The sequence below is a fragment of the Paramormyrops kingsleyae genome, chromosome 19 (genome assembly GCF_048594095.1).
Source record: "Paramormyrops kingsleyae isolate MSU_618 chromosome 19, PKINGS_0.4, whole genome shotgun sequence".
NCBI classification, from domain to species: domain Eukaryota; kingdom Metazoa; phylum Chordata; class Actinopteri; order Osteoglossiformes; family Mormyridae; genus Paramormyrops; species Paramormyrops kingsleyae.
In genome coordinates this window covers 7,349,946-7,376,191 of record NC_132815.1, presented here as the reverse complement: position 1 = coordinate 7,376,191, position 26,246 = coordinate 7,349,946, and the positions used below count along the sequence as shown (strand labels likewise).

Sequence of the window (26,246 nt, the reverse complement as noted above, 5' to 3'; positions counted from 1 at the left end):
ACAAAAAAATACATAAATATAGTTGCAATAGTTTTATCAGCCCCGGGGCATAGTATTTTAGTTAGGAACAATAGGTTCGAAAGACTAGGCAAAAGCAGGTCCCAGTAAATAAAACCACCATGGGTTATAATGTGATTTAGTGTCGATGTGAAGGCTCAGAAATATCCAACCTCAACCTGTTCAGTATCTGAAAGTCACTCCACTATCCAGAAGTCAAATACAAGTAGTGTCTTTAACATAAAAGTGTAATAGGCCTACAAATAAAAAACAGTTACAAGGAATTTGAACTGCAGAATTATTTCCAAGGTTCACAAAAATCATTTGAAATGAAAGCCCTGATATTAAGTTTTCGGGATAGGTGAAGTGTAACCAGGGCGATTCTAGAAATTGACCCTTAGGGGGCAAAGTCCTCGTAGGGTTGCCACTTTCAATATGGAGATATTACGGGGAAAATAATTATTCAATGGACCTGAGACAAAACATAGGACGGCTGAAGCCCTCTTTAAAATGTTCTAGAATCGTCCATGGGTGTGATCTCCATGCAATACACTGACATGGAATTGTAACGGGAACATGCATTTCTGCAGCTGCTCTAACGCACTGTCCTCTGCCACACAAACCTGACATGAAACACGCTGCTCCACATAAACGGCAGAGCCGTAGCAGCTCACAGCGCGCGACCGGTAAGGACAATCCCCCCCCCCCACCACACACACACACACACACACACACACACACCCCCGCCCCACCGGAGGCTCGCGCTGCTGACTCGCTCCGCGTGCGGCGGTGACGTCACGGCCTACAGGAATGGCGGCGCAGGCTGTTCAGGGAAGCGACCTAAAGAGCCCCAAACTTTACTGCTAACGCCGTTCGCGGAATTACAGAGAAACAGCCGAGAAAAAGAAAAGTCAGAGGCCGGAAAGATACGGAGGCGAGCTCCGCGGCACTCGAATCGCTCCCGCTGGGCGTGCGGCTCCAGCGTCGGGGTCCAGGAGTTGGGTGCCGACTTTGTGCTGCTCTGCTAGCTACCTGGCTAGCTAATATAATCATATATAGACTTAGACTTGCAGGCTACGGTTAGCTGGGTAAAAGTTGGGTAGCCGTATAAGTAGCCTATTTATTTTAATCGGGAAGTTTTAAAATACGGCGGCCACTTGTAGCGGGGTTCGAGGCGTCAGCGCAGCGAGCGTGAAGCCGAGGCGCGCAGCGCTTTGCGCCCTTTGTGGTCGCTAACGCAGCCCGGTTAGCCAGCCAGCTAGCCAGCCCGCCCGCGGCGTTTCTACGCCACAATGGAAACTTTAACCCTGAGCGACGTGGAGCAGAAATATTACTCGGATCTGTTCGTCTACTGCGACACGGACAACACGAAGAAAGTGGCCTCCAGCGGTAGGGTTCGCGACCTCTTCCGAGCGGCCCAGCTGCCTAACGAGGTGGTGCTGCAGGTAACCCTCCGCTTCAGCATCTGTCAAGCCGGGGGTGGGTGTGTGTGTGAAGGGCTAAGGGAGGGAGACGCCGGACCTCCCCTCGCCGGGCGCTGGGGCTCCGCTGCCGGACGTACCGTCCTGTCAGCCCTTCGCCGTGTCTTTGAGGCTCGGTGGAGAGAGCCGGGGGGCTACGCCTTCTTGAGTGTCCGTCTTGCGGCCGGGACAGCTGTGCTCGACCGGCGGAGGCGGATGCTCCTGTCCTGGGAAGCGCGGATCGGCTCTTTGCAGGGTTTATGGTCATTTCCTTGCATATGAGTGAACCGCAGTGCGTGGGGTTAAAGACCTGGACGCCTTAACTGGGCTGGTCCCCCTTTTTTTTTAAACCCGCATGAATAATGTCACTAGTTTCCATGATCTAGCAAAATGTTATGGTAAACTCTATGTGGTTGGCGTGTCCCCCTTATCTGCCGTTCCGCTCCGGCAGCCAGCATCCTGTATTTCTGCACTTTATCGTAACCTCAATAAGGGATGTGGCCGCTCTTTTAAACATGCAGTTCTGCGCCCTAGTCGTGAAAATTCACTAATCATAATTATAAATGTTTTTTTTTTCCGGCCTACTGCTGCGATTTAGTCTAGATGACAGACGAGCTTGTTGGAAATTAATTAGGTTGTTTAGTCCGGATCCCTGTACTTCTGCTCTCCACTCACTGGCGATTAAGGGAGATCTGTGTGGGTCAACCCGGAGACACACCTGTTTACCGGCTTCGGTGGGTGAGGCTGTATTTAATTGATCAGTTCAAAGAGTGTTAATCTCACATAAATGCTGGATTTTACTAAAGCGATGGGAATGACACGCCAGCAATAAAAATATTCATTAAAATGTGCGTGTCGTCTGAAAATGTTACGTGCATTTCTTCGCCTCATATTATAGGCATGGGTGTGTCTGGCTGATGCATGCTTTGAATCGACATTTATTCTAAGTTTTTCTGGTCTGTTTTTTCCTAAGGTCACAATCGCTGCCTGCGTTTTCTTTGGACTCTAATTTCCTATTCGGGACCAACTGTCACAAGGGAAATGTTAAACGTCCCCTTTATCTGAGTCGTGTACTGCAACTTGCATAGATTGTATCCGGCACATCAAATGTTGACATGTTTGGCTCTGTGATCAGAAAATTTATATTTTTGAACAGCACTATTCCGAAAGCTGGTATGTTTAAGACAGTAGTATAAGTGTTATTTTTTTTCAACAGAAGACAAAGTTCTCATCTGTTCAGTTGTTGACGGTGATGGTAGATCAAACTACAGCTGTTTTTGAAATTAATATGAAACTGTAGTAGCATTGCTAAAGTTGCTTCTTTTAATGTCCCTACATGTGCATCATTGTTCTAGGACATCCTCTTGTCAAAGTGCAACTTCCTCTTTCCTGGTGAAATGTTTGATCAGCAAAATCCTTCATTCTGGTAAATTCTGTTACCCTCAAACAGATTGTCGGTCCACCCCCAGCATTTTGTTTTAAATCACTTTTGTTTTTATGTATCATTCTCTCACAAGGTAAAGTAATACATTATCAATTTTGAGTATAACATAATTATAAATTTTATATACTTTCTGTAAACAGACTAACGTGAAATGAACTGAGATAAGATAGCACTGCCATCTTTAAATCCATCATCACTAAACATAAATTGAATTAAAACAAAACTCTGCATATGAAAGCTTTGTCCTTTTACTTTTGATTGATGTAATTGAAATATTATGTATGTGCATGTCTGTTTGATGTAAATTTGTTTGTCTTAATGAATGCTTCAGCTCATTTCTGAAAATGGCCCTGAGGTTATTGGTAAACTTGAAACCAGGTCTTGGGTGAATTCTGCTATGAAGCTGTCTATAAGGACAGCCATACATTATGCAAATAGACGGCAGTGTGTTACCGATTAATTTACGCTCAGTGGTATTAAAGAGCTACTTTTTTTTTTTTTTTTTGCAGATCACAGAGCTCTGCGGAGCCACACGTCTCGGTCATTTTGGGAGAAGCCAGTTCTACATTGCATTAAAACTCATAGCCGTGGCCCAGTCAGGCTTACCACTGCGGGTGGAAAGCCTAAACACTGGTAAGCTGGCCTGTTCTCAGTCTTCATTTATCTTTTTAGATCAGCTACAGACTTAATAAGTTACCATTATTTCTTCTTTAGTCTGAATTTGGAGGTTTGTTAATTTTTTTTTTGTAGGATACTGTCCTGTAATTTAGTTCATAAATTAGGCCTAGTTTATAGATCTCTACATGTAGGAATCACATTTTGTGGTCTTTTCAGAAACAGCTTTGAAAATCATTAACGGTTGTAAGACATCGCAACACATGCCACCAAAACGAATGGTGCCTCATTGTTGTCTCATATTGCCGCGGTCTGTGCTTTATTATAAATGTACATGGGACAACAACCAAGGAAGCCGGACGTGCTTGGAAGTTAATGCTGCTCTCACATCTCCGCGATCTCCCTTGTATGCTAGAATCCGCTTGGTACAGCTTTAGTGAATGTTGTGTCTATTATGATGTTCCCGCAGAGCATACAGAGTGTTGGCGCGTCAAAAATTACAAAAACAAAGAGCGGCCAACACTGAGCGATGATGGGTTTTAGGGGATAAAGGATGAAGGGGAAACCGGGGAAAAGCATTCACTGAGGATATGCAGGCAATAAAGACATCCCTGTAGGCCTTGAGATGCGAGCGGGAATGGCAAAGCAAGTAAAACAGGAAATTACGAGCCCCAAGCAGAAGGCTTGGGATCTTAGAGTGCAGGCCAGTTATGTTCCTCCGCTGTGGGGGGAGGCTTAATACAGTCAAAAGTTCTTTCATGTGTCAAGTTGTTTATGACAGTTATTCACTAGTGTGAATATTTTCTAAATTGACATTATCTTTCTCAAGCCAAGGAGCTCGCTTACGTCTGTAGGCTAGAGGAACTGCCTCGCAGCTTCTGACGGGATTCTTGTTTTTCCAAAGAAGGGTTTTAGAATTTCTGTCGCAGATATATTTGATGCGCACTCTGTCTTAAGTTTGTTTTTTCTTTCCTTAAAATTTTAAGCATTACTAAGCATCTTAGTAATGTTACTAAGGAATGCAATTTTACTGGACTTCCTGGTATTTACGCATTTTTATACCCATCTATCCATTTTTATATATCAATTCAATTATTTATATGTACACACAGACACACACACACAAAATATTTGTGTGTGTGTCTAATTTTATCTGGTTCTTATCTCAGAATGAGTACTTAACTGAACCTAGTTATTGCCATGAGATAGCCATGGACGCTGACATGGCATTAAACTTTTAAATACCTACCTACTGGGATGCTTGTTTAACATCAGAAGAACATGTGTACGTCTTTATGAAACTGTATACAGAGTGGTTAGTTTGACGTGTTGCCAGTGATTAAGTGGGTTTTTTATTACACACTTGCTGCCGTATTACATGAGCGCGTCATTAGTTCACGGTCTACTTATAGTGCTGCTCCCTGGTTGCTCGGTGAGCTGTTGTCCACATTATGTTAGAGCATTATGTTACAGTCCCTCCCACATCTGCCCGTCCACAGTCAAGGACTTGCCTCTGCCGCGGTTCGCCGTGGGAAAGAACGAGCAGGAAGTGAGACACGCCGCCCTGTACCCAGACTCCGAGAACCAGGCGCCTTACTCCGGCGTGATCCCGCGGCCTCCGGGCCGAGTGCAGCCCAAGAAGGCTGCAACTCACGAGCCCCTCCAGCCCTGCGTGCCCACGATAGACTCGCTGGTGAGCTCTGCCTCCGCACTTTGCAGCGTTGACGTTGGAGGAGAGTGAGACGCCAGTCAGCTAATGGCCGACGCTTTTTGATGGAATTGTCAGTTATCATTAGGGATTGTGACAATTTTTCCTTTTTTTTTTATGGCAGTTTTGTATTTGGTCACATGCTTATCACCTCTGGAAGAGCGGCATGTAACTTTGGATTGAGCAATTTGGATTGTTGTAATGAATTATTTTGAGCTGAGTTCGGCCACTTTCACGGTACTGAAAGGCACTACACGTGCGTGATGTTTCACAAGAGTCTCTCAAGTTTTATCAAAGAACGGGTCTGAATCGCATTTTTCTTCAGTACTACTGACCTTAAGGGACATTGGATTCTTGTTGGAGAGGGGAGAGGCCCATACATCAAGTTTTTACAATGATGAAATATCCTGTCTTGTACATTAAAAATTCTTCAGGTATAATCGCACAGAAATGCACCACAATCTAATATGCTAGCCTGAACTCTTGGCAGGAAGAGGAGCAGCCTAGATCTGTTGGTAATGATGACCATTCTGCTTCACCCCCCCCCCCCCCCGTAGCCTGACACGACCTCGCCCGTGGGCTCCCCGACGCAGTCCCCTCCCACCTCACCCCATACCTGGAGGAAGCACCAACGCCAGGCTAGCGGAGGTAACTCGGAACGTCAGCCTGTGGTAGCCGGTGCTGTCTGGGCCCCCTTCTGAGAGGCACAGTCAGGTACTGCAGAGTTCTGCTTGGCGGTGACCTCCCGGGGACATTGGCTGCAAGGCGATGGGTCACATGCAGACCAAGAGTTGTTAGCATCCTCTAAATGCACTTAGCTAGTTAGCTAGTCATATTAGCATGTGTTGACAAAAGAGTATGGAGTCTTCTCTTGAACTTTAAACTATCTTTCTTAGGATTGATTGATTGATTGATCAATTTGTAAACAAATGACTGAAACACTCGTAGTAATTTTAAGAATATTTAAACTAGTGAATGAAGTGGACATTGACACCACAGCATCTGAAAAACCCATTCAGTCTGTTTCCTGCTGAAGTGGGAAAGTTGAACGTTTGTAACTCAGGCTAGATTTTTTTGTGAACTGGTTTAAACTTTGCATTATTTTGTTTTAGTTATCTTTTTTAGGTTAAGCTAGGCAGCGGTGGTCAGTAGTCATAAAACTGCCACCCGCTGGCCGATTTGCCTAACAAACCCCGCTGAGAACATGAAGGTCCCCCTCTGGCCAGCAGGTGACATGGAGGTCGCTGTGAGGTCGTGTGTCAGAAAGCGGAGCGTAGACCCCAGGCCTAACCATCAGCAGGCTGTGCGTGACTGCTCCTCCAGCTGTCTCCGACTCTTCGTAAAGCTCTAAAAATTGTGTGAATTGTGCCAGTCAGGCCATGAGATTCCATGAATTTACACAGAAACTTGACCTGACCCTAACCATTGTCATCCTGTAAAGTTTTTCATCATAAAACCAGCATCTGGACAAATCCAGCTTGATGAATTGGTGATGTTTCCCCCAGTGCTTTCTGTGGTTAAGACTCATAAGGAATGTACCTGGTGTCTTGGTTGATTGTTTTATGTCTGTGCCGCCCCCCCCCCCCCCGAAGGGCCAGTGACGGGTGACGGGATGTGGTCGCCCCCCGTTCAGGAGAGTTGGGTCAGCTTCACAGACACGCCTCCCTCAAGTACCCTTCCCACCGTGCACCCCTCGTCAGTCCAGGTACTTCTGTGGCACCTTTCTATGCTTCTGATGGAATGTTCCGGCATCTTGCGGAGTGATTTCGAGTTGGGGGGCAGTGGTGGAGTCTGGGGGAACTTTCATCTGTGGACAGTCCTACATCGAGAAAGTTGCATGGCTGAAGGGCAGATAGAAATCCGGAAGCCCGCTGGCGAAGGCATGTTTGTAAATAACACAGGTTCTTATCTTCTGTTTATATTTCAGTCTTCCCAACTCTGCAGCAGTGACTAATCACTTTTTACATTTTCACAGTTACTGTGCTTCAGTTTTATCAAAGTGATTTAGAGGAACCAAAAATGTTTTTGCACTTTGAACTCTAAATATCTTTTTAGTCCAAAGGTTTTCTTGTAGGGTTTTTTTTCTGCTGATACGTAGCGGTTGTTTTACCAGCTCTTGCTAAGAACTTTTCTGCCTTTGGTTTGCTTTAAGTCTTAATTCACATATTGACATTCTAACCTGCACACTTGGTAAAAATGTTAAAGTCAGTGCTGTTTGTCAATAATGGAAAAGTATTCTTCTTGCCGAGTGAACCCGATGTCCTGCTTTTCCAGTGCTTTTGAGTGTTTTGTTGTTTTCCTTCTCTCCCTTGACGTGGCCAGGAGAGCACGACAATAAGGACCGCGGCCTCTGCCACAACCTCCAATGAACTCCAAAGGCAGTCCAGCAGTTACGACGACCCATGGAAAATCACAGACGAGCAAAGGCAGTATTACATCAATCAGTTCAAGACCATCCAACCTGACCTGAATGGCTTCATCCCCGGTGAGTGACCTGCTTTCGGCTTGGAAGCCCGCATCTCTTACGCTCTTTTAATTCCCGCCCTCAATGTGCTCAAATTCTCCATTTCAGGCTCTGCTGCCAAAGAGTTCTTCACTAAATCGAAGTTGCCCATTCTCGAGCTGTCTCACATTTGGTAAGTCCGTGTCAAACTTGGTTTCATGGGCTGAGCAGTAAGTATTATTTTTTTTCTGCATGAGAACAGCTTCTATTCAGTAGCTCAGTAACTTTTGGGATCAGGTCACCTATTCAAGTTGTCAATTGGGACATAACAGGCTGACTCATGTTTTGACTTACAGTTGAAGATCCACCTGTGTGTCTTTGCATGCAAAACTCCTTTTTCTGTTAAACACGTTTTATTGTATTGTCTGTGTTTTAACGCCTTTAGGTGAAGATACCATTTTACTGACTCTTTGAAAGAGGATTTTTAGTAATGTCAAACCAGAGGATTCTTTTTTTTGATTATTTATCAAAAGCTTATCTTAAACATCTTATTTAGAATGTTTTAACTGTTTGTAATCTTTTGTAGTTGTTTATAAAGATTTTACTTTTCAAAATATTCAGTCTGTTATATCGACATACTTTCCATGAATATTGGCCTAGTTGCTGTCAAAATAACTGAGCACTTCTGCTTCATTGCAAAACTGATCATTAAAAATGGGGGGAAAAAAAGTTTATTTTTCTGTGCAGTATCCTATTGAGAGTCTGTACACAGTATCCCCTGCGGTGGCACTGCAGTGAAAGAGGGAATTCCTTTTTAAAACTGCAGTGATTCCTGTTTTGGTTATTCTCAACAACCATATTTATACACTTTGCATTTCAGGGAGCTGTCGGATTTCGACAAGGACGGTGCGTTAACGCTGGACGAATTCTGTGCGGCGTTTCACCTGGTAGTGGCAAGAAAAAACGGCTACGACCTCCCGGAGAAGCTTCCGGAAAGCCTGATGCCCAAACTCATCGATCTGGATGACTCAGCGGGTAAGAGCCACTTGTACCATGCCTGTTTACTGGATTACATGCTGCCACTTTCTGCCGTGTTTTTAATCATTCACCATTCATCCCGGGTGCCTTGTGATAGAATTTTTCATGTGATTGAATTTTTCATGTGGTGCTGTGAGCTCCTCTGAACTCCCCGCCCCGTGTTGCTCTCTCAGAAGTCCCAGACCAAGTCCAGGACGTCGGGTACCCAAACTCTCCTGTGGAAGTGACTCCAAATAAATCTCCCTCCATGCCTTCGCTCAACCAGAACTGGCCGGAGTTGAATCAGAGCAACGAGGTTCGTCAAGCTCTGTTGGTCATCGTCACAAAGAAATAGGTTCACTCAGGGGTGACTGTCATGCATTCTTAAGTTACCTAGTGATTTACTGCAGGTATTTGAACTTGTTCCACAGTCTATTTACCACTTCATTGCACAATCCTGCATTAATATTAAATGAGGTACTTTGTGGTTATGTTCAGATTTTGCCCTCTGAGTGGTTTAATAGACCTATTTTGCTGAGAGATTTTATCTGCAGATAGTTGGAATCTTACACTATTTCTGTTTTTGTAGTATATCAGAAGCAATTTTTCTTTTCAAGTTGTTTATTTTTTGCAAATATCATCTTACTTCTTATGATCAGGTTCTTACTAACTGGGTTCATTGCTCTCTCTCGCTCACTTTTGCTAATTGATCGTTATTGAAGATGCCTTCATTCTCTCCATCAGGGCATCTGTCTCGCCCCCCTTCCCCCCCCTTCCCCCCCCTCCCCCTCCCCCTCCCCCTCCCCCCCCTTCCCCTCCCCCTCCCCTTCCCCTCCCCCTCTACACAGCGCTGATTTTGTCTCTGATTTTCTCCAGCAGTGGGAGACTTTTAGCGAACGCTCTTCAAGCTCACAAACTCTGACCCAATTTGATTCTAACATTGCACCAGCTGATCCTGTAAGTGAATCACTGAGTGTGCCTGTTTCATTAATTGTTTTATTAACTCTGCCCCCCCCAGGTCACATGCTAACGCTATGCACAGCAGATGCAGTATGGCATCACCTATCAGTTACAAGCATGCCTTTATCAAACACACCTCACAAGTTATGCTGCCAGTCTTTGCTTTGAATGTCTGTTAAATCCCAGGTAGAATGATTTTTTTTATTCATGCTAATTAAGAATTTACTTTAAACCACTAATTAAGTAAAAGGATCCTATGCTGATATTGATCCATTTCTTAGATGTTGCTTTCCTTCCATTTATACATTGAGTTGAAGAAAAGTTTTCAGCCAGTTCAGAAACTGCTTATCATATAAGTAATTGATTGGTTTTAACCTCTCTTTGTGGATGACTAGATGAAATTTTGTTATAAAGAGTCTGACGTGTTTTGATGCATCTGTTAGAACTGCAAAAGGATCAAATACTAACTGGTATATTTAGTCACATAGTTTGGCTGCCATGTTGGATTTGCGGAGGTTTACCGGGGTGAACAGCTCGCGGGTGACGTGGCATGACGGCTGCCAACCGGGGCGTGTCTTTCCCCTGCACAGGACACGGCGATAGTGCATCCCGTCCCAATCCGCATGACCCCCAGCAAGATCCACATGCAGGAGATGGAGCTGAAGAGAACTGGAAGCGGTAACGGCCCCCTCCATCCCCGTCTCGGCGGGGGCGTCTTCCTTTAGTCTCCCCTAGGGCAGAGTTTCCCTATCCGGCCCTCGGGTCCCTGCCAGACAGTCCACATTTTTGCTCCCTCCCAGGTCCCTGCCAGGCGGTCCACATTTTTGCTCCCTGCCAGGCGGTCCACATTTTTGCTCCCTCCCCGGTCCCTGCCAGGCGGTCCACATTTTTGCTCCCTGCCAGGCGGTCCACATTTTTGCTCCCTGCCAGGCGGTCCACATTTTTGCTCCCTCCCCGGTCCGTGCCAGGTGGTCCACATTTTTGCTCCCTCCCTGGTCCCTGCCAGGCGGTCCATGTTTTTGCTCCCTCCCCGGTCCCTGCCTGCCAGGCGGTCCACATTTTTGCTCCCTCCCCGGTCCCTGCCTGCCAGGCGGTCCACATTTTTGCTCCCTCCCCGGTCCCTGCCTGCCAGGCGGTCCACATTTTTGCTCCCTCCCCGGTCCCTGCCTGCCAGGCGGTCCACATTTTTGTTCCCTCCCAAAACGCAAAAACATGGACTGCCTGGAGGTCCCTGAGGACTGGTTTGATAAACACTGCCTTAATGCTCTATAGCCTTACTGCCCCCCTTTGAGTTATTGTGGATCTTTATGTACAGTGTTAATCTGTTAAGCATTGTTATATCCCAGCACTGTTCAATTCTTGAATCTGCATGGTCAAAAGGTTGTTGATCAATTAAATTTTTTTTTTAACACATGCGTAGTGCTGTCCAAGCGGATCACTGTAGTAAACTACTGCACAGTTATAATCTTTAATTCTAATTGACACGACTTAATGTTCCGGCTGCAGAACACAATTTAAAATTAACGGAAATGTTTATTCGTTGGTGGAAAACAGTAGTTCTTCTAATAAACCCTTTTTTGCCATATAAATTGAAAATGTCTTTAGGTGCAGAGTGTAAGCCAGATGTGTAGTAACTGTGGTATATGTGAGTTAATGCACCCCAAGTGCATTTTTAAACTCCACAGCAAATTAGTTGGGTTTTTCTTTTGCCTCTGCAGCCATGTGTTTAAAACCACATAATTCTCAGCTTGTCGTACATTAACTTTTACTCAGATTGCATATTAAATTGCTGCTCTTATTTAACGTGTAAAACACATGTATAGGAACACCGTATTTAGAGACCATGAAAGCGTCTTGCAGGATAGGAAATGTAACACAGAGACTGAGTCCTGGGCAACAAGTTAACTGTGGCAGGGTCTTCCGTTCAGGAGTTAGTGGGAACTGGGAACAGGCAAGAACAGCACAATACCAGGAAGTAAACAGGGCAAGATTCCAGTGGGGGATGCAGTGCAGGTCTCAGGCTGGCATCAGGACCGTGGTCTGCGTCTGTGAGAGCAGACTGAAGCAGAACGTAGGCGGTCATAACTCAAGGTACAAGGTCACCTGACCTGCACTATCACTGACAATCACAGGAGTGTTGCTGCCTTACCGGACAGTTTTGGGTGACGTTTGCGAAATGTGCTCAATATACAAACATTCTGCTTTTGTCGTCTTCTCTTCGCAGACCATGCTCATCCCACAAGCCCTCTGATGGCCAAACCGCCTGAGCTGTCAGAAGAAAATAAGCTGCCAAATTCTATAAAGTTTGGAGCCAGCAACCCCGTAGGTATGCGTCTGCCTCCCCGTAGGGACCGGGGTGCAGCCTGGCCGCATCCAGAGGCTCTAAACCACTAAGCTGCCATCGGGTTGCATGCAGTAGTTCAGCTTCCAGACACCTGTAGCAGTTTGCACTGCAGAGTGTTAGGTGGTCTGTGTTTGGTCTCCTTGGTTTAGCTGCATCTCCTGAGAGTTTTCGCATTTGGAGAAGGGGGTTGATCTTGAGGGGAATCTCGCATTTCATTTCATGTGCAAGCATTTTTTTTTTTTATTTCAACGTTTCAGTTTTAATAGATATCTTGAAATGTAGCTGTTTGTTCATTCATTTATATCTGTAAATGAATATTTATTCACTGAACCTAGTTCTTGCCGCGAGGTCATAGATGTTGATACGACATTATGGATCCCAGTAGCTCCCCACCCGCCTGGATGGAGGTTTTCCTGTCTGTCCTCCCTAGGGTTGCAGGGTCGGTGTAGAAAGGGCTTTGAGGCCCATTGTATTGCATCTTAGGGAAAGCTGTCCAGAAGTGCATGCTTTTATGGCCTTTTTCCGCCCAATCAGGTGACGGTTACAGCAGCTCTGATTCCTTCACTTCGGATCAAGAACCGATTGCAAGTGTGGTCACGAGGCAGAGGTTGGCTGCCTTCTGTTTCCTGTGAACAGTCTGTTTTTACCCCGAGTGTCTGTTTCACCCCGAACTGTGTAAATACATGGTTGCCATTTGAACTTGACAGAGTGCCAAAGCGCTTGTGAACGCTTCTCCCCCGACCCCCCCCCCCCCCCCCCCTTGCAGGTCTCATTCGGGTACGTCTCCTGAAGGGCTTAAGGCAGTGGCCCCCCCCCCGCCACCCCCCCGGCCCCACGCCTCGCACTCGAGGTCCTCGTCTTTAGACATGAACAGGAGCTTCACCGCCGTCCCTGCAGGTACTGACGCAGCTGCTCTCTCCAAAGACTTCCTTGGCTTTTATTATTTATTTATTTATGTGCATGCGGCAAATCCGTTTAACCCCTCCCCGTGCTGGGCCCCCCAGGACAGCAGCAAACCGGAGTTGTCCCCTATGCCCCGGCTGTGCCCCCCAGGCCGCAGCCGACTCAGGTTCGTCCATCTTCACACCTTGTCAGCAGACGTGAGCTGCCTGGCGTTGCAGTCACTTCTGTAATGCAGCGTTTCCCATCACGGTCCGCGGGGACCCACAGCCGGTCCACGTATTTGCTCCCTCCCTGGTCCCTGCCTGACAGGCCATGTTTTTGCTAAGCCCACCAGGGGCTTGGAGAGATGAAAAGCATGGACTGGCTGAGGGTCCCTGAGGACTGGATTGGGAAACACTTCTGTAATGAAGCACCGAGTTATTTGACTTTTTGTCCTTTACCTGTAACTTCTTAAGTGTCGTCAAATGTGCTGATTGATGAATGGCTTCATATAAACCCATAAGAACAGCACTTTTCCCCACCTCTGGTGAGAAAGCACTAGAATATGGTGCTTCTTGCAGGTCGTCATTTTTAAAAATTGTTTTTAATAATTTATAGCTTGAATATACATGAATATACATACATTACTGCTCGTATTTTAATGCAGGCCGTTTCATTTTCATTGACAATAGCCGGTCCTTTGAGAGGGAACTTGCCACTTCCCTCGGAGACCTGGCTCCCCGCTTAACCTGTGTGACCTCTGACCCCAGGCCGCGGGCTCACATGCACACCGCCCGGCGGACGGCGACGGCCTGGGGCCCCACGCCAGCACCTCGCCCCAGCAGATCCCCGAGCAGCCCAACTTTGCCGACTTCAGCCAATTTCAGGCGTTCGCCGTGGAGCAGCCCTCGGAAGAGACGGAGAAGCACGCGGAGGGAGCTCAGGTTAGTGGGGAGCCCCCCCCCCCCCCACCACCGGCTCCTACGTCCGGGCGCTACCAAACATTCAGGTGGAGTAAGTGCTACCCTACTACTCCCCCTGCTGGTTGGCGCGATTCTCGCGTAAAGAAGCACAGATATTTATCGGCAGTTTGACTCGTCAGTCGGAGCCCGGCTTGTTGTGCCCTTGGATGGAGGTAACCATTCTGGATTGTTTCAGAAGAATCTTCATGTATGAGTAAGCCAGGTATCGCTGTCACTGTGCATGAACGTGATGACAGCGGTGATGCTCAGACCTTTGCGTTACGGGTGTTTGCACAGAGCGCCTGCCGTCTGCCCACGCAACCGGAGAAGCCTGGTGAGCCGCCGGCTTCGTTACGCACCCCGAAGGCCGATCCTCAGGCCGAGGACAGGGCCACAGCTACTGTGAACTCGGTGTGTAGGACAGTGCACCCTGCAGACTCGCATCAACATCCAGCGAGAGCCATTTGCATCTTTCTGTTGGTCTATAAACAAACTGGTTCTTTCCAAAGCTCGTAATTGCACATACAGCACTGTGCAAAGGTTGGGAAGCTAATATGAACATCGCTCTGGTTCCCAAACCTCTCCTCAGGGCCATCTTAGTCATTCCATGCATTCATTAAAGTTCTCTGCCAGCTCACTCGATTGGCTAAACGTAGTTAGCTATTGGTCGAATCAAAAAAATACACGTACATTTTAGATTGTGGAGATTTTAGGGGAGGTTTAGAAATAGCTAAGCTGTTACACTTAGACATAATATTGTAGTTTTACAGCAAAATGAAGATTTTAAACATTTTCTTCGACAGCCTAAGACTTTTTGCACAGTACTGTGCGTAGAATCCAGTTTATAGACCAAGAAAGATCTTTTTGATGAATGATTCCTGCTGATGTAGTACTTGCTGATATGGAGAGTCTTGTTCCACGCCTTGCGATGTGCTCAGGTTTGCTCGTATCTCCCCAGACCAAAGGGGCCACACCCCTGGCCCCGCCCCCAAAGCCTGTGCGCCGGAGGTTAAAGTCGGAGGATGAGCTGAGACCGGAGGCGGAGGAGCCCCCGCAGAAGCAGAACGTGGTGCCGGCCGTGCTGAGCACACAGCTGTCCATCCCCAGGTATGAGGTCGAGCTCGAACTGGGAAAAGGAGCAGCTTATTTAGTCATTATTCATTTTGTCCAGGGAGATCTGCACCTGGGCACGTGCTGGTACCTCATTTATGCAGGTGCTCAGCAACAAATCTAACGGCACGTTTGCTTACATCTTTATTGTGCCAGCCAGGTATTTCTTCACTGTATTTGGATTACTACCTCAATAGTGCAATGACGTCATTCCCTAATCGTTGACATGTTCACGGTTGATCACGTGACGTGAAGTCTCCTGTGTTGTCTAACAGATCAGTCGGTAAGGATAAGAAGGCCATACAGGCCTCTATCAGAAGAAACAAGGAGACAAACACGGTGTTGGCCAGACTCAATAGCGAACTGCAGCAGCAGCTGAAGGTAAAGAATGTTGGGTAACGCCTTACATGAACTGCACCTTCATAATGCTTCTGTATCGCATTCATAAAACTTTCGGGACACCTTCATAATGTATTCATAAAACATTTATAAACATCATGTATGTGTACCTTAACATCCCTGTAATATACATTATATAATAATAACAAGCATTATAATTGTATTATAATATTGTATAATTGTTATTAATGTATATTAAAGCTGTTAAAGGATGTTAGGATGTTAAGGTGTACTTGCATGCTGCTTATGAATGTTCTATGAATGCATTATGAACGTGCACTGAATATTCTATGAATGCATTATGAAGGTGCCCTTAATGGAAAGCGTCACCGGATGCTTTGAGAACCCTCTGATAGATGAGCCTTTTAGACCGTGTATAAATGGATATCGAAAAAATTGTCAGAAAGAGCCTGAAGACGTGTGTGTATGCCTTTCTGCTGCAGGATCTGCTCGAGGAGAGGATATCATTGGAGGTCCAACTTGAGCAGCTTAGACCGTTTTCACACCTGTAATGCACACGTCCACCTTCTGGTTCAGACCTCACCTCTGCCAGGATGCTCCAGTCCACCTTCTGGTTCAGACCTCACCTCTGCCAGGATGCTCCAGTCCACCTTCTGGTTCAGACCTCACCTCTGCCAGGATGCTCCAGTCCACCCCCCATCTACACCTTGTCTATACTTCAGCTGACTCGCCCCAGCAGACGCCAGTGGGCCATAGACCATGTTAACCTGGACGGTTTTGGGGCAGGAAGCCCCCCCCCCGCGCTTTCACCTGCCAATTTAGTTACAAGCTTAAACATCACGGTTGCAAGAATCAAACGGGACACTGGGGCTCGTCTGCATCCCGGCGCCCGTGCACCTGCTCCCCATGATGTGTGTGCGATTGTGAGAGACTGAGTAGAGCTGTGGGTGGCAGAGCCGCGCGGGAGCCGGCCCTCGTCCTGGCGAGAGTGCAGGCCATGGAGGACGTTGACTGGGAGACGCTTCCCCCTGCAGCGCGGTCAGGAACGCCATGGAATTATCCGGCGTGCTGTAGTAACCATGAAGGCTTTCTTTCCGAGTGCGTTTGGTCCGATCTGGACATACCTTACGAATCTGTACACTCACGCAACAAGGCTTCTGCTTCTCATTTTGTGTGTGTGTGTGTGTGTGTGTTTCTTCTGTTCTCTTAATTTCACTTGGCCTTCAGTAGTTAAAACTAACAGGATGAGTCGCCTGTCAACCCCCCGTATGATTCATGACAGCCACAGTTTCTGCGTTTTAAACCCCTTCCCTAGCCTTCCTTCACGGACACTGCCCTTTCCTTAACACAGTTCATCATCTGAAAAAGTCCTGTTTCCTCATAAGATTCTGAAGTTTATTGGTTGCACTTTCTTCCACCTTCATTCCTCCTGGAACCCATTTCGACCTGCATGTTATTCATGCTCTAAAACACATCTTTTTAAAAAAAATAAATAAATAACCACCTGTTCTCTGTCTAATCCTAAATACTGACTTACATTGGCACCTAAAAGTCTAGTATGATTTGATTATGTTGGCACCTGTTTTTTTCCATGTCTTTCTTGTTTTCCTCCATCTCCTGGACATCTAAGCCTTATTTCTGGCATTCAGGTTTTCACTTTAATATATATATATTTTTTTTCCTGTTTTGAACCAAGGCGAGCCTTTCTCCTGCTGTTCAGGTTGATGTACTGTATAAGGGGTATCTTGTATATTGTATGATACACACCTTTGATCTCATATGTAAATTTGCATTAATTGCTGACTAACAGCAAATATTCTATTTAATTGCTTATATTATGGCTGTGAGATCATAGATGTTTAACTGCATGGATGTGTCTCTGCAGAATGAACTAGCCGCTGTGTGATTTTTACGCAAGAAATAAAAACAGCACAATATTTTAATGGCCTCTCGTATTTCCCAGAAGCCTGTTTATCAAGCAGTAATGAAGAACTACAGAGAGATGCTCTTAAAATTATTTTCCAGCATTTTGATACTTGATGGGAATAATAAAACTAAAGTCAACACACAAGACTTGACCACTGAGCTTGATTTTAATTCACTTTTAAATTCGGACCATTTCTGAAATCCACTTCGAACTGAAAAGACTGCATCTTTGCCAGATGAAATTTGACAAGTGTGTTTTGGAAATTACTTTAGTGAATTGTACTGGTGCATATCTCCACGTCTTTATTTAGCAGATGATATTATCCAAAGCAACATAAAACCGAAGCAATATCAGCAAGTCCCTGGAGTAATTGAGTGTTAAGAGCCTCGCTCAAAGGCCCAAAGGTGACATCACTCTCCGACATCTTTTGGAGAAAAAAAAAAGAAAAAGACGACAACATTATGAATGTGTTTTCTAGAATACTGCTTGCTTTATTAATGCTTCTACGGTACAGGTGTAGGAAACATACAAAATTGTTAATACTGCAAAGATGACCTATTCAGCCCAGGATGATGGTTTTCTCGCAATACAGTACGGCATATTTGCAAAGAAAAGCAGTATGACAACAATGTGATAGCAGAGCTGGAGCAGTAGTCGACACCATTGCAATAAATTCTTTATTCTAGTATTGATTTAAACAATTTCTAAATAATCTCCACAAGGATTTCAGTGTCTAAGCTAAATCTTCTGGAAATGTCTCTAAGGTGCTAGCTGAACAGAGCCTTCTAACCCCCCAGGTTCATCTGGGAGTGCTGTTTCATGGCAGGGCGGAAGTTACGGTGATAAGCTGACTTCTGACAATCTGCTGAAGCTGGAGCACGTAAATGACATCCAGAGGTTTACTTCACAGTTCTGAAATTGAGGAAAGATGAACAGTGAGGCAAGCAAGAATGCTAATTTAATACTCAGTTTGCATTTGGTGCAACTGCCTTGATTGGGAAGACTAATCTATGTGCACCAGAGGTGGACATTTCAGGTCCAGAAAGTAAAAATCCAAACCAGGATTTTGTTTCAACCAACCAGTTGAGTACTCTGACTGTGGCTCTTTATGCTCAACTGGTTGGTTGAAACAAAATCCTGGTTTGGATTTTTACTTTCTGGACCTGAAATGTCCGCCTCTGATGTGCACTTTTTGCACATTTTGTGGGTCTGAAAAAGCGTGTGTCGTTTGGTTCACTTGACACCTGGGCTGGACGGGCCAACACGCACACTGCGACCCCCCCGGTCGGCAAAATCCATCATGGGGGGGCCTTAAAAAGATTCAGTCTAGCCCTGCCTGACATGTTGCCTGAGTATTTAATTTAAGCATTGAGTTAACTAACCATTAACCCAACTAAAATTCTGCTTTTTTATTTTTAATGCACAAAGTGCATGTTTATTTAACTTTTTGGTTATTTAATCTCTTTCAATACCCATAGGCCCTTACTTGGCTTGGCAAAACTAACATGTGGGTCACCACCGGCTCGCAATGCGAATCATGCGGGGATGTGTTCGGTGTGCGTTCACACTCACACTGTGTTCTGTTTGTAGCGATCCAGGGCTTCCTGCGCCACGACTTCCGAGAATTTGGGGTCACTCCAGGGAATGTCTCCGGGCACCGTGAAGGTCATGGGTGAGCCATCAAACAGCTTGACCGACACGGATGTGTCTCCAGGACTCTTAGGGTCCTCTGTGGTCCGCGACATTACCTCGAGAAGAAAAGACGAAGTTTCGGAATCACACTTCTAAATGCTGTTTCTAAATACTGTTGATGCAAAGTAATAGTTATCGCAATTACTGTGCTCATGTAGCTCAACAAGTAGAGTGTTGCGCTAATGATGTGAAAGTCATGGTTTCATATCCTAGGCATCTGTCTATCTGCTGTAAGTTGCATTGGATGGATGAATGAATTGCTGCCAGGCTTGTAATTATATACACAGTCTAGGGCAACCACCATATAAGAACACGCACAAAACTGCAGTTGGTTGCCCTTCACACAGTGTTTAGTTATGTTAATAGATTTGATCCTGATGTTTTTCTAATTAAAATTGCCGTTGGGGAGGAGAGTCTGTCCAGGATGGTTGTCTGGGTTAGAAGCTCACTGTCTCAATCTGGAAGATTCCGTCTTTGTCCTTGGTCTTGTCAGCTAGGGCAGACACCCAGCCAAACTGCTTGTTCAGCATGTCCAGCAAGCTGGACGTGTTGAACATCTTCTCCTCGAACTTTCTGATGAGCTTGTCGTATTCCTGAGTGAATCTTTCAGCCATGGCCAGTGCCTCCTCCAGGTCTTGCTTCAGCGGGCCGTCCAAAGGCTTTGTTCCTGAGCAGTCTGGGGCAAGAGGTGTGATATCATGTGACATCAGGAAGCCAGGCCAACGACTGAAGTTACTGGCTCTTCTGATTTAACATCAGGTGCTTTTTGGCCTGGTCAAAAATAATGATTAATAACAGAAACCTTGAACACAAATATGCAACATGCACTTAGCATTTTGCTTAGGTGATAAAGAAAATTTAATAAATATTGTCAACTGATTTAACACCTGTGTTGCACGCACTGCCACGAGGACTTAACTAATTTTCAATGCCTGAGGGTAAGTGGAAACCCGAGACACAAGTGGAACACGAGACACAAGTGGAACATGAGACGTTTAAAACAAACCATTAGCATCACACACTGAATTAGTTCTCTTGTTCATAGCAGACTGTAATGCTTTTCATGCACAATCAATAATTCTGCCTTAGGATGATCCGGAACAGTGCACAGCGTCCACAAGGGCCTGTTACCGATGGACTGGATGGCTTTGCATTTTTCACACTCCTCTCGCAGTTTGATGCAGCCGGCAGAATTGCGACGGATTTCCCTGCAGGTCATATGATCTTTCCCAAACGGCTTCGTAATCACAACGTCCTCATTCACACTTCCATCTGTTGGAAAAGGGAAAATACCAAAAATAAAATCAAGAATTTTGTTTTTTTCCTTCGTTTGTTTGTATTATATCAATATTACGAATTGATGAATTTGAATTTATAGTGTATTATTACACAGCAAAATGTGTTTCAGTGAGCGGGGGGGGGGGGCATGGAAGCCTTGGCAGATTCAAGGGATTCAGCATTTTCAGGGACCCCAAAATCTAATGTCCCCCAGTTTAGCAGCGGCAAGCCTAGCCAAGGTGACATTTTGCCCGCATTTCTAGCTACACCTCAGACAGAGACAGAGACATCTCCTTTTATTGCCCAGTGGTCATGGACGCACAATAAAGCGATACGTGCTGCAGTGCAACAGTGCAAATGCGTACGCATTTTTATGTGCATTTGCGCTGCTATGAAATTATCGTGCATTTTGACCTTTACGTGCTAATTTGTACTTCATTCACGGTATAAAGGTTAAAAGGCACAGTGGTTTTTTTGTCATAGCAGCGCAGATGCACATAAAATAAGTACGCATTAGTGCTGTTACAACAATCGACTGTCGCAAGGTGAATGCGTACTTGCGTACCAGTTATGTGCATCCCGGGCCTATGGTACTTGAACTTCAGTTGAAGAACGCACCTTTAGATGGGTCCGTGTTGATGTCGGGGTCTGTGCCCATGTAGGGGCCCAGTGAGCCAAAGAGGTTCTGGGTCATGTCCATCATGTGCTGGAACATACTCTGGAATCCGTGGAACTGAGAACTGAACTCCGGCGAGCGATACACTCGGGAATGGCGTCCAAAAATGTCAGGCATCATGAAGGGGTTGGAGAACAGAGGCTGGTGAAAAGAGTGCATGTGGTCGAATACCTTCATGCTGTCCAGGAAAATGCTGTCAACAGTGTCGGCCACCTCCGAGTAGTGGCCCTCCAGGTCCAGGAACCTCTGGTTTTGCTCCTCGTTCTCCTTCTCCAGGAAGTCCACATTCTCCCCATTGATCCAGATAGAAAAAGGGGAGCTCCTGTTCAGTACCTCCTCCAGCTGGGAAGAGAGGCCAGAGAGGTTTCTGTGATGACCTACGTGCCACACCCATGATGGGCTATAGCAGGGCTCTTCAAATCTGGACCTTGTTTTCAGTTCTGCCAGGTAGTTAGTTTAATAATCACTGATTCTGATTGGCCAGAGGCTTCACACCTGATTCCCAGGTCAAGGAAGGCTGGAAAATCAGCGGGGCTCAGCCCTTGAGGACCGTGAGTTGAACAGCCCTGAATTATAGGTTTTGAAATCTTAAGGGTCAACTCCCCTGCCAAACGATCAGCCTAATCCCTCTGAAGATGCTACAGAAAGCACAGTTCCCATGGCTCATGCAACATTCTCAAAACTAAATCAAAACAGTCTACACAACGTGGCTATTATGTTGCAAGCCCACCTGTCGACCAACCAGCCCAGAGCCAGAGCTGCAGGTCCTGGAGTAGTACTTGATGCAGGTTCTCTTCAGACAGGGCTTGCACTCCTCCCATAGTGCCTGCATGGTCTCATTGCACACCTCCTGCTCTGCATTCAGCTTGATCTCCATCTCCTTAGCTGCCTTCAGAGCATCCTGGAAGAGGCAAACGCTCGCTAGCTAAGTGTGGCTTCTACATGCTTGTGACGTGATAGAAAACCGCATCTTTATAAAATTAATTTCAAGCTGAATCACTCCTCAGTCGGACACTCATACATATCTAACTAATATCATTCTCTCCTGTACTATCTATAAAAAAAATAACTGGCCAAAAATATTTTCAAGCCTATAGACACAGATACATCCATAATAAATATGCAGCTTGTTTTGAGTGTTTCAGTGCAGCATCAGATCACGCTGGCTCCTGATTCTGAAGGTCCAGTTACCATCATGGCTCAGTTTATTTGAGCCCCTGGACCCATTTCGGCCTGTTTCTGCCCTTACCTCCTTCTGCTTCTTGGTCTCCTCCAGAGCATCTACAAAGTTCTTGTGGTCCTCGTCAGACCTCTCCATCACCGTCTTCATCTCTTTCACCCCGTTGATGGCGTTTTCAATCTCCTTGTCAAGGAATTTCTCCCCTAAAAGGGAAATTTCTGGAAAATATGCCACAGGAAAGAAAATGTTAAAAAAAATAATCTTTCCCAGGCTTTCTGAGTCATGTCAACTTTATAATTCTAGGACTAATAATAAACAAACAACAAACAAATCTACTCAATATATATAATCCTGAAGACAAAGTGGCATCCGATTTGAAATGCTCAGTGCATAATGAACTATAATCCCCACGTGAGCGATGTCGTGTGTCTATGCTGGTGATCGGCCAGGTTGCTCACTCACGTTTCAAGTCCTCTTTGGACGGGGGAAGTAGGCACTCTGCGGAGTAATAGAGCAGGAACACGCCCAGAAGGGACCACAAATGCTTCATCGTGCCAGAAGTCAAGAAACAAGACTACCTGAGGGAGATAGGAGAGCGTATGAGCCAGGGACAGCGTGCGGTTTCAGGCTCCCTCCTCACCCCCCCCCCCCCCCCCCCCATATGCTGACTCACTCCAGGACAACAACAAATTACCTGGAGGGGTGAAGTGTGAAGCTGTAAGCTGAGTCATTTTGAATAAATGTGCCCTCTGAGCACCTGAGATGCATAAGAATATACTAAAGTGACTCAATACGTGCGTTAAGCATTAGTTATAGAATGACAGGAAGCAGCAGATGGTGGCAGGTTTTGCAACCAAATGGCTCCAGGCTGAAATCTCTGAAGCATTTAATCACTTTTTGACAGTGGATCCGTTTTTAACACAGGATCCATTAGGCTCCTCAAAAAAGGAGAACCTTAAGATGGATAATGATTTTATCAAATGCAGGACTGTCCTTCATTATTGATTTATGGGAACACTCTAAAATGAACATTAGGCTTTAAAAACGTCACATGCGACAAATATAAACCAAAACCCCAATTCAAACTACGGAACATATAGTAAAGCACATATATCCGCTTCATGTTTCTCACAAAAAATAGCAAATATCCTTTTTGAAAAGAAAAAAAAAATACAATTTCAAACAGGTATCAGGAGTCCAACGCACGACATTTTGGCTGTTATTTAAAATGACTATTTTCATCCATCTTTCCTTGTCAAACTTGGATTGTGGTGTTGGCATGTGGTGTGATAATGTTGTGTTTCGTTTGGTTAGGAGCTGATATCGTTTCCTGCTGCTCGTCAACTGTAATGCCAGAAGCCGTCAGGCGTTGTACAATGAAAATGTATCATACAGAGAACTGCACAGACAGAAGCGAGTATTTCCTGTGGATTATGTGCATGACTGTCAAATCCTTGGATTCCTTAGAAAAAGTATTTTTTATACAACTGCATACTATTTATATAGTAACATAATAAAATGTAAAAAAAAAAAAAAAAAGTCATCACCATCAGCCAGCCACAAATATAGAAAGCAGTAGTGTGTTTTACCCTTTGCAGTAGGCGTAATTGAATTTGAACTTGAAAAACAGATGTTTTTTAAATTTCCTGGCCGTAGTGTTTTTGTAAAAACAGTATTTTGCCAGTAGGTGGCAATATTGTTCACAATGTACACTTTCTAAGGTTTATTAAAACTATACTTTGTAATTGCTATCAGTCATCCAGATATCACAGCGATTTTTAACTGTTACTAATTCTTATTAGTAAACTATAGGATTTATTTATATAATCTTTGCATTTTTAAAGCCGGAGGGATATTGTTATCAGTCTTAGCATAAAAACTGAAGCGCAAAAACACCCCAGGGATTATTTCTTGAACGATAATGAATGAAAACAGTTTATATGCGCAGAGAGAAAACACCTCTACACTCTTAATCCATAAACCAAAATGACCTGAAAAGGCATAGAAGACAGACTGAATTTTACGGTCGTGTGGGGGCCACGCCTTACTTCCCCACCACTTTTTACTCATCGTTTTTTTAAATCACTCTGTCGAGAAGTTGAAATTTTACAAATAACAAAAAACAAAGCTTACATCTTCTTTGCATCATTTGGTACCTTCACAGACAAATGGCTAGAAGCACAACTTTGGGAGAGATACTGCAAAACACACAGCCAGGGGAGGCATTCAGAGGCATTCAGAGGCATTTAGAGGCAGCCAAGCAGAAAACGACACCGCCGACCCTCTTTCATTGTACGGCGCCGGCCTGCATTCAAGGAGCAGGCCGCTGGCTCTCACTGTGAAGTGAAGCACTTGGGAGATGGGGCCCGTGGCCAAACTGAGGCAGGAGACCTAGTTACATAACAAGCATTGCCATCGCCAGAATGCCTTATACAAATGCAGCCTTTACAGCTGGTGGCTTGAGAGACTGGCGAATGCCCTCTTGTTTGAGCCCTTAGTGCTGGAAGTGCTCCCCCGACAGCTGCAGTGACTGGGTGCTTTTTTTCTCTCCATCAAGTAAGAATTTTTATTGGCCATTTATTTTTTGTCAATAAATGTCAGACTGAGGATGCCCTGTACAGTACAGCAGACACGACAGATGAATATCAGTAAAAAAAAAATAAATCTGTGTGTGTGTGTGTGTGTGTTTTTTTACATTATGGGGACCATTTTTCAGGTCCCCACAAAGATCTGTGAATGCAATCAAAAAAGTAATAATGCTGAAAGTCTCATATTTTGTTTGGTTACTTATGGTTAAGGTTAGGGCTGGGTAGGAGTTAAGATCATCATGCTGGGATTAGAGTTTTCCCCATAGAAGAGAGTCCCTACAAAGATATAATTACAAATTTGCAGTGTTATTTTATAATGCATCATTCCTGACGAGGACTTTGGGGTGGATTACACGGAGACACAAATGAACCAGCCCGGCTACAATTCCACCAACGTGTTTCCTCGACAAAAGCAGACAAAATAGCAGAAATTTTAACAGGGTTATAATATGCCAGCAACGGTAGAGCAAGAGGTCAGAACAGGATCCGAATTCAATTCTCACGCTTTAATTTTGCTTTCATTTATTCTGACGCATCGACTAGCAAGCAGTCAGGCAAACGACGACAGACCTTTTACATAAGACAGAAACTTTCCTACTGCAAAAAAATAATAAAACAGCAAATGCAGATTCATTTTAAAACATCTGAGAAAAGCTGTGGCGCACGATCAAGCACATTCGGAAAATGTGATGTTAATTAATATTGATATTAATCAGGAGAATTCAACAGAATGTCATCCCCACCCAATAATCACATTCTGACGCACCTGTAATTTACAGTATCTGTGTTTAAGCATGTGTATGTACAGTATGCATGTGTGTGTGTGTGTCTCCCTCTCCGCCTGCCTGTCTGTATATATTAAAAATATCGTCCATTACTTAAAAAAAAAACTGGTGAAAAGAAGCATACATGCAGGAAAGCCTGATGTCATCCATGAGACTATGCAGCCGTCGCTGCGGCACAGAATCTCCAGCCCGTCCGCAGTGCGCGTCCCAGCGAAAGCGCGCATCGCCGGCGTCCGTCCGCGGCCGTGCTACTCACCTCCCCGCCAGTCCTCACTGCAGCCCGGAGAACGCAGAAGCACCGTCCCCCTGTACGTATTTATACCTCACTGCGATGTTGACACTCTGATTCACTCCCATAGAATGCCCTGTGGTTTCGGACTTTTCTAGAAGTTGTGTAATTCTCGGTGGCTTTTGACCAGAAGTGGGCAGTGTTGTTCCATCAGACTCCTTTGCATTTCCTGCGTCGCCCTGGCTACCAGAGGAGGAACTTAACACGGAGACGATAATGAAAATTAAAAAGATTATAATGCTACAATGATATATAAACAAATGCAGCAAAAAAAATCACAACTCCACCTTCTTACGGACCCATTTTAGTGGCTCTTTGGTATTTCTGGCAGTGTACAAAGACAGGGGTGACATTCTCATTTTATAAAATAAAGCTACACAAACTCAGATGCATAAACTACCCAACGCACTTGACTTATGAAATAAGCAGCTTCTTAAATTAGCTTTGCAAACGTACAGCTGTGCTAGCTCAACCCTTCACAGCCACTTCTGTGGGAAGAGACCCAGCTGGTTAATCACTTTCCCTCCAA

General features: G+C 45.2%; 2 protein-coding genes across 7 annotated transcripts; one reads left to right on the top strand and one right to left on the bottom strand.

Moving 5' to 3' along the window:
* The first annotated feature begins 765 nt into the window (after window positions 1–765).
* On the top strand, window positions 766–17,250 carry reps1 (RALBP1 associated Eps domain containing 1). Of its 5 annotated transcripts, XR_011984130.1 has the most exons (21): window positions 1,469–2,191; window positions 3,411–3,534; window positions 5,016–5,209; window positions 5,782–5,872; window positions 6,817–6,929; window positions 7,547–7,709; window positions 7,797–7,860; window positions 8,548–8,702; window positions 8,879–9,000; window positions 9,561–9,641; window positions 10,235–10,322; window positions 11,869–11,970; window positions 12,523–12,595; window positions 12,755–12,885; window positions 12,993–13,057; window positions 13,641–13,814; window positions 14,130–14,243; window positions 14,791–14,939; window positions 15,218–15,323; window positions 15,785–15,952; window positions 15,996–17,250. XR_011984130.1 is itself a non-coding variant. In XM_023797122.2 (20 exons), exons 1-20 carry the CDS (start codon window positions 1,290–1,292, stop codon window positions 15,851–15,853), a joined length of 2,331 nt encoding a protein of 776 aa, XP_023652890.1. In that variant the 5' UTR covers window positions 766–1,289; the 3' UTR covers window positions 15,854–17,250. The 5 variants fall into 5 exon arrangements, 4 of the variants coding, with proteins under 4 accessions (XP_023652890.1, XP_023652888.2, XP_023652889.2 ...); XM_023797122.2 differs by lacking the exon at window positions 1,469–2,191 and adding an exon at window positions 766–1,442 and having other exon boundaries at window positions 15,785–17,250; XM_023797120.2 differs by having other exon boundaries at window positions 1,468–2,191; window positions 9,564–9,641; window positions 15,785–17,250.
* Window positions 17,251–17,695: 445 nt separating this feature from the next.
* Window positions 17,696–25,842, bottom strand: clu (clusterin). Of its 2 annotated transcripts, none has more exons than XM_023797123.2 (9): window positions 25,685–25,842; window positions 22,518–22,633; window positions 22,125–22,273; window positions 21,606–21,776; window positions 20,818–21,217; window positions 20,053–20,193; window positions 19,371–19,597; window positions 18,802–18,977; window positions 17,696–18,141 (listed from the first exon to the last, which is right to left on the bottom strand). In XM_023797123.2, exons 2-9 carry the CDS (start codon window positions 22,603–22,605, stop codon window positions 18,129–18,131), a joined length of 1,365 nt encoding a protein of 454 aa, XP_023652891.1. In that variant the 5' UTR covers window positions 22,606–22,633; window positions 25,685–25,842; the 3' UTR covers window positions 17,696–18,128. The 2 variants fall into 2 exon arrangements, with proteins under 2 accessions (XP_023652891.1, XP_072558911.1); XM_072702810.1 differs by lacking the exon at window positions 25,685–25,842 and adding an exon at window positions 25,553–25,664.
* Between the last annotated feature and the right edge of the window lie 404 nt (window positions 25,843–26,246).